The sequence below is a fragment of the Vulpes vulpes genome, chromosome 1 (genome assembly GCF_048418805.1).
Source record: "Vulpes vulpes isolate BD-2025 chromosome 1, VulVul3, whole genome shotgun sequence".
NCBI lineage: Eukaryota > Metazoa > Chordata > Mammalia > Carnivora > Canidae > Vulpes > Vulpes vulpes.
The window spans coordinates 66,890,697-66,898,230 of record NC_132780.1 but is presented as its reverse complement, the minus strand read 5'-3'; the positions used below and the strand labels follow the sequence as shown (position 1 = coordinate 66,898,230).

Genomic DNA, 7,534 nt, shown 5'->3' with positions numbered 1-7,534 from the left:
GAGCACATTGCCATATACGCATTCAGGCCTGTGCGTGCAGGCTTTTGCGCGTGAGCGCGTGCACGCACGTACCTCCGCGAACGTGCACACAGTTGGCTGCACGGTGCAAAGGAGGCAGACGTCAGGACTTTCCCCGGTGCGGCGTGTCTGCAGCGGGAGCCGCACACGGGGACCAACTCAGGTGCCCCAGACACCGACCCTCTGCCTGCCCCGCCCCGTCCGAGGCTGGCTGGGCAGGTCTGGGTGTCCCTTTTGCCCGGTGGGAACACGTCTGACCCTCAAAGCAAAAAACTGACCCATGCGTGCGATGTAATACAATTTTAAGGACGAGGCACCGCAGGGCGACGGAGCCACCTGTACCGCCAGCCTCGGAGCTCCCGGAGCCAGAGGCCCCGCCCCGTCAGGCCCCGCCCACCCAGGCCCCGCCCCGCGGGTTCCCCCGCGGCCACGCCCCCGACGTGAGGGCGGGCTGCGCGCCGGCGCGGGGGGCGTGGTCTCGGCCGCGTCGCCGCGCGCCGTGCGGAATCTGCGGCGGCCGTTGGCCGTCGGCGCGGCTTGGGCGGTTGTCTTGGAGAAGCAAGATGGCGGCGACGGCGGCCGCGGTGGTGCCGGAGGAGGACACGGAGCTGCGAGACCTGCTGGTGCAGACGCTGGAGAACAGCGGGGTCCTGAACCGCATCAAGGTGGGCTGGGCCGCGCCGCGGGGACGCCGGCCGCGTCGGGGGGCCGCAGGGCCAGGGCCGACAGCGGGCGTCACAAAGAGGCGCGGGGCCGCGTCCGGGCCGCGGACGGGGTGGGGGAGGCTCCCTGCGGGGTCGGGGCTGGGGGCGGGGTGTCGGGGCTGGGGGCGGGGTGTCGGGGGGCGGGGCGGGCCGCGCGGGGCCAGGCCGGGGGGCGGCTCCCTGCGGGGCCGGGGGATGGGGGCGGGGCCTGGTCGGGGTGGGGGGGCGCGGGGACAGCCTCGGGGGCGGCTCCCTGCGGGGCTGGGGGCGGGGCCGGGGGCTGGGGGCGGGACCGGGGGCTGGGAGCGGGGCCAGGCCCGGGGGGCGGCTCCCGGCGGGGCCGGGTCGGGGTGGGGGGGCGCGAGGACAGCCTCGGGGGCGGCTCCCTGCGGGGCTGGGGGCGGGGCCAGGCCAGGGGGTGGCTCCCTGCGGGGCTGGGGTGGGGGCGGGGCCAGGGGCGGGGCCGGGTGGAGGGGGCGGGGCCAGGGGCCTGGGGGCGGGGCCAGGCGGGGGGCGGCTCCCTGCTGGGCGGGGGGCTGGGGCTGGAGGGGGGCGGGGAAGCCGCGCGGGGACTGGACCGAGGGGCGGCTCCCTGAGGGGTGGGGGCTCACCCAGCCCAGGGGTGCTCTCCCCGCGCGGGGATATGGGGAGCTGCGGCGGCGGCGGGCGCGGGGGCAGCGCCGGGGGACGAGCGGCGGGCTCTGTGCAGGAGAGCATCTCAGGGCGCCCTCGGACCCCCTGCACCTGCCCGCTAGGCTTTGGGGTCGCGTTAGTTTTCGCATTTGGGCTGCTAGACAATGGGGCTGGTGCCCGTGGACGAATGTCGTATATGCCCTTTTTGCCATGAAAATTGCCTTGAAACAATCTTTGTTTCTTTCCTTCCCTCCTATTTTTAAAGGCTGAACTACGAGCAGCTGTGTTTTTAGCACTAGAAGAGCAAGAAAAAGTAGAGGTATGAAATCTACAGATTTTAATATTGCCACATTCACCTGTGTTTAATTTCTGATTACTTAGTCGCCATCCTGGAATAGTAGTACTTGTATTTGTGTGTAGCCGGGGATGGTTTTGAACTAGTAAGGAGTAATTTCTTTAACTATTGGAACACAGGCAAGATTATTCTCCTTTTATCTGTGTTTTAGAATTCTGGGGTAACATAAAAAGAAAGTTCGGGTGCTATAGTCACTCTGAGGCCCGTACTGAATCTTGGGTGGTATAGGTGCATTTCCATAGGGGAAATCTGAGAAACAAGGTCATAGGAGCTCCGTGAGGCACGGGTTTCATTGTCCCTGAGTCTGCAGCACTGTTACTACGTCAGTGTGCACTGTGGATGCCCAGCAGGTGCACGGAATATAGGATGCAACTGTTGTCCACTCTCTGACCACCCATTTACTTTAAGCTCGTGTGGTCTCACTGTCCAAAGTCCACTCACTTCTTCATATAAGTGTATTTGGTTTTTTTCCTCTATCATGTCTTCCCACTACTGTGAATAAATATCCTGGAACTTGTCATCAGGAATCTGTCTGTAATCCTTCTAACGGAAGGTCTTCACCTTCCTATGACAAATATGTCTCATCTCCTCTTCACTTCTTTAATGTCACGAAGTGCTTCAGTTCTCTTCTGTTTTTGTCCAGGTGTCTGTCTTCTCTCGGTTGCCTTCTGTTCTCGACTTCTCTGGACCCTGCAGTTCATGTCTAAGAAACTGCACCTGCTTCATCTTCAGCCATACTTGCTCTGGGAAAAACTGCAAATTTCATTTAATTGAGCAAACTAACCTCCCCTCCTTGCTTTGGTGTGTATGCATTAAGTAGTCCCCCAGCACTGGATCACTACTATGATTCAGTGGTGGGTACCACCCTCAGCGAAGGTCTGTGCAGGCTGAGTCCTCTTCACTCAGCACCTCCCACTTAGCTTCACTGTTCCTTGCACTCTCAACAGCTGCCCTCGTTTCTTCCTTCACAAGGAAATAGCATCAGGTCCTAACTCTGTATTGCCCCCCCCCCTTGCAATCCATCAATCAATTCAGAAAAAGCTACCCTGTATGTATTTATTCATACCATTTTCCTACATGTTTTAGTGGAGCAGTCTCTGTTTAGTCTAAGAATAGTCACTTTCTCTGAGTTTTGCCTTCCAGGTACCCAGCTCCTCAGCCATTTGCTGTGTCTTTGGCCTCTCCCTTTCTGTGGGTTCTTTCCTTGAGCATAGAAGCATATTTATATCTCAGGGAGATAGCTGTTTTCTTTAATCCGTGTTTTGCTTTTAATATTCCTCAATTTTTTCCCTCACAGCCGAATTTGGAAAGAATACGTGTGTCTTTCTTATGTTCCAGACACCCTTTAGCCATTAACATCTTAAATCCACTTAAATCCATTACATCTAAGGAATTATCTTTCTGGGATCAAGAAGAATCTTTTTATTGAGTATGTTTTACTTCTTATCTGTGTTCTTAATTTAGTTGTTCTTTGTTGCATCTGAAATTCTTAATTCTTCCTTTCCTTCCTGAAAATCTCCCTTGATATTTGGGACTTTTTTTCTGTTCTTTTTTTTCATTTTGAGCATTCCTTGGTTTCTATTTATCTACACCTGATTCCAGTCCTTGGAGCTATTATCCAGTAGCTCTCATTCTGTGTTCTCTCCCTGGATGACCTTAATTCTACCAGTGACTTCAGCTCTGTATTGTTGAGCCGTGCCATGAGCATCAGACCTGGATGTGACACTACCTGCTAGAGTGGTCTGGCTTATGGGGACCACTCTTTGTCCAAGCAGGAGATCTGAGAGTCGCCTGGACCTTGCTCCTCTGTGTGTCCGCTCTGTCTCCTGGTTCTATCTGTCAGCTCTGTACCTGAGATGTCTAAGGAGATTCTCTCCTGCCCTCCTAGCTTGTGCTTCGCTATTGCTTTTGCAGATTACTTTACCCCTTCCTTCTCTCCAGTCTCCCCTTTGGTTGTGTCCCTCAGCATCTTCCTGAAGTCGTTTCTCTGCAGTGCTCCTGGTTTAGCTGTTTATAATACATATCTGATCTTGTCCCTCCATTTTCCTTAAGTATTTCAGTTGAGTCAATGTCTTAAAATTCCCTAGACCAGCCTACTAAGGACCTTTGTGATCATCCCTTCCTTGTCTTTTTTTGAGTCTTTGAAAAACAGCTTTATTGAAGTGCAGTTGACCTATAGTAAACTCTGTGTACTTAGATGTGTGGTGTGTTACATTTTAACATTTATGCAACCATGGAAACAGTCAAGATAGTGTACCTGTACTTGACCCTCCAAGACTTCCTCCCTACCACACACCCCAAGGCTACCCATCCCATGCATTTTAAGAGCCATACATGTGGGGATCCTATAGCACAGACTCTCTTTTCTGTTTTTGATCTGGCTGAATTGATTCAGCATAATGCATTTAAAATTCGTTCATATTGTCATTTGTAGGAATAGTTCATCCTGTCTTAGTCCTGTGTGGTGTCCATTGTACGGATATGTGACAGTTTGTTAAGTCGTTCATTTGCTGATGGGCATTTGGCTGGTTTCCAGTTGTCAAGTGTTATGAATAGGGCCTCTGTGAGCATTCATGTCCACGTCTTTGCTTGGATCTGTGCTTTGCTTTTGAGAAAATGCCCACAGATGGGTCACAGGGTTGGGGTACTTCTAACTTTTTAGAACATTATTAGACTACTTTCCAAAGTGATTACACCATTCATAATCCCATCCACAGAGCATGAGACTGCTGTTACACCTATAATTCATTCAGTCTGCTTAAAGAAGCTCGAGTGAGCTAGAAATATTTTTCCTGTGTTTATTCAAATGTCTAATGACAAAAATAAGTTGGCCTAAGCACTACACAAAATCATGTTACATACTGCGGATGAGCTGCAAATAGCAAGTGTGTAATTTGAGTCCTGCTCACAGTAAGCATGCTATAAATGGTAGATACCTACAATGACAAAATGTCAACATGGATTTAGAATAATAAATATAAGTAAATGCAGATGGTTTTGTAATTAAAATAATAAGATTTCACAGGAGTATTTGAAGATCTAGCTTCTAAAGTGGTTTAATAAGCAATTTATGAAATATTTAAAAGTTAAAGATAAGTGCAAGTTTTCACATATGGTTTCATTTTTATAAGCTTTGGGAGAGTAAATAGCATGAAACAATTCACGTAGTAATCAATAGTTATGGAATGGGTTTAACCATAATTGTATGACTGACTGTATTCTATTTATATCCTTGCCAAAAAATTAAACCACATTGTGTAGTTGTTTTTAGGATAAACACCTGACAAAATATTTCATTTTTTAACAGAACAAAACTCCTCTAGTCAATGAGAGCCTGAGAAAGTTTTTAAACACAAAAGATGGTAAGATGCGTAATTTGTTCCTGTTTGTCTCTGAATTTTCTTTTTCCCTTTTTTTAAAAGATTTTTATCTATTTATTCATGAGAGACAAAGAGAGACAGAGACATAGGCAGAGGGAGAAGCAGGTTCAGGGAGCCAGATGCGAGACTCTATCCAGGCATCCCAGGATCATGCCCTGAGCTGAAGGCAGATGCTCAACCTCTGAGCCACCCAGTCATCCCTGTCTCTGAATTTTCAATTGTTGATTCCATTTAAGAGAGTTGATTTTTTTAAAAAAAGATTTTACTTATTTGAGAAAGAGCTTGAGGGCATGTGCTTCCACCCAGGAGTTGAGGAGGGAAGGAGCCTCACAGGGAGAAGTAGACTCCCCTTTGAGCAGGGAGCCCGACACGGGGCTCACGGAACTCTATCCCAGGACCCTGAGATCATGACCTGAGATGAAGGCAGACGCTTCACCAACTGAGCCACCCAAGTGCCCCAAGGAGTTTTAGATATTTTTTGAAGTCTGTGATTCTTATAGGTTCTCATTTTAAAATTGTTTTATTGTACAACTGTTAAGTTTTGAATATTATTGGTCATGGAAAATTTTTGGTTAAAACTTTTTACTATAAGAAGCATAATAGTCTAATCTGCTTACAAAATGTCATGTTGTCTTACTAATAGTTAGCTTCGAACTGATGCTTCTAATGAAAACACGAGACTGAGATTTTCATTACTTGTATTCATCAAAGATAAATTTGTAATTTAAAAAATTTAGAAACCCTTCTTTAATTAGTTAGTTACTCTTACTTCCTGGTGTTAGTGCAGGGGCCTCAGGGCTCTGACAGGTGTGCTCACTGCCTCTCATCTTGCAGGCCGGCTGGCGGCTAGTCTTGTTGCAGAGTTTCTCCAGTTTTTCAATCTTGACTTCACCTTGGCCGTTTTTCAGCCTGAAACCAGCACCGTAAGAGTAATGATTTTTACATCTATCCTTTGAAACCATCCTTGGTACAAATGAGTTCATTATAACCTGAACCTTAACAAAATTTGACACTTTTTAGTGTTTTACATGTAGTTTTTTGTAGTTGATGATCTGTTTTTCTTAAAAAGCCATCTGAGCTGGAGATAGATGGTACCCATGCTGCATCATAGAACTTTGAAAAGAGTGTTTTGTAGAATTGTTATTATGTCAGACTACACTCATTCATGGAGACTTTGGATGTAGAGATTTGGTAAAATAAATATATAATTTTTTTTATATTATGGGCATTTTATTCATTAGAAAAATGATCTGAGTTTAGAGATATCTTTAAGTTTCAAAAATATTTTTCTTTAACGTCTGAAAATAATGTGCATACTTTTGTGAGTTTTTGTCTTACTTGTCACACGTGTTACTTCTTCCTTAGTTTCAAGGTCTTGAAGGCCGAGAGAATTTAGCTCGAGATCTAGGTATTATTGAAGCAGAAGGTACTGTGGGTGGACCTTTATTATTAGAAGTGATCAGACGTTGTCAACAGAAAGAAAAAGGGTCAACCAATGGGGAGGTAAGTATAATTTGAACCTATGTTACCTTCTTCTGTTTTAATAATTGGCTACTCAGTATAGCCATGCAGATTTTTGCATACATAGTGAATCAAAGTTTAAATGAAAAGAAGCCGTTCCTTAAAAACAAAACAAAGCACACTCAGATTGCATAAATATGCATTTTGAGGAAAATTGGAGACACAGTAACTGAGTCTGGTGGTACACTTGTTTTGCAGATGGGCACATAGCATCAGGGTCAAGGGCCAGGCTCTGTCGAAACAGCTGCAGCTCCTCCACTGATTAGCCTTTGGCTTTGGATGTGGGGTCCTCTCCCCGCTCCGCCTGTGTAAGATGGGGAGAGCGGGCTGCCTGGTGGGCATCCTGAGGCTTGATGCACAAGTTAGCACTTGTTAAGTGCGGAGAACACTCAGCTCGTTAGTCATCATTTTGTTACTTTAAACATAGCAGAAAAAAAAAAAACATAGCAGAGCTGAATGAGAGGCTGGTTAATAATTTTTTGAGGTTAAGGGCTTTTTAAAAATAGACAAAGCTGTTTAAGCTGTTGATTGTGCTTAGTTTCCAAACGTTGTCAAACTCCTGTTTTCTTGATTAGCTACTTCCTTTCTTACTCCTTTTTAGAAATCCAATAATGAGATTAACAGTCTGATTTCTATTTACAAACATTAGTTTTGCATGGAGATACTGTTTCACAGATGTTGACAATATGGTAGTTGTCTCAGTCACCGGTTTATAGGTTGTGCACTGCTGTACTGTGTGTGGAGAGTCCCAGTATGTTTTCTTTTAGAGTCTTTGATCGTCAGGAGAGCCTGACAGAGCACCTGTTGCATATAAGACATAACAAGTGGGTCTTTGAATGAAGAGATAAAATTTAAGATGGTTTCATGGATGAGAAGAATTAAGAGTTATTAGAGATAAAATATGCTGATGAAAGGAAATGGAC

The 7,534-nt window shown here is 47.1% G+C and overlaps 1 protein-coding gene across 4 annotated transcripts in view; it reads left to right on the top strand.

Annotated features, from left to right (window-relative positions):
• The first annotated feature begins 457 nt into the window (after positions 1 to 457).
• The window catches only part of CEP43 (centrosomal protein 43), a 29,968-nt gene continuing 22,891 nt past the window's right edge, over positions 458 to 7,534 (top strand). The window contains exons 1-5 of one of the 4 annotated variants that reach the window (XM_026015928.2): positions 458 to 683; positions 1,621 to 1,674; positions 5,018 to 5,072; positions 5,925 to 6,013; positions 6,456 to 6,593. In XM_026015928.2, the coding sequence (XP_025871713.1) occupies positions 582 to 683; positions 1,621 to 1,674; positions 5,018 to 5,072; positions 5,925 to 6,013; positions 6,456 to 6,593 (438 nt within the window). In that variant the 5' untranslated portion in view covers positions 458 to 581. Of the gene's footprint in view, positions 684 to 1,620; positions 1,675 to 5,017; positions 5,073 to 5,924; positions 6,020 to 6,455; positions 6,594 to 7,534 lie in introns of all 4 variants that reach the window. The other 3 variants (XM_026015926.2, XM_026015924.2, XM_026015922.2) reach the window with 3 other exon arrangements.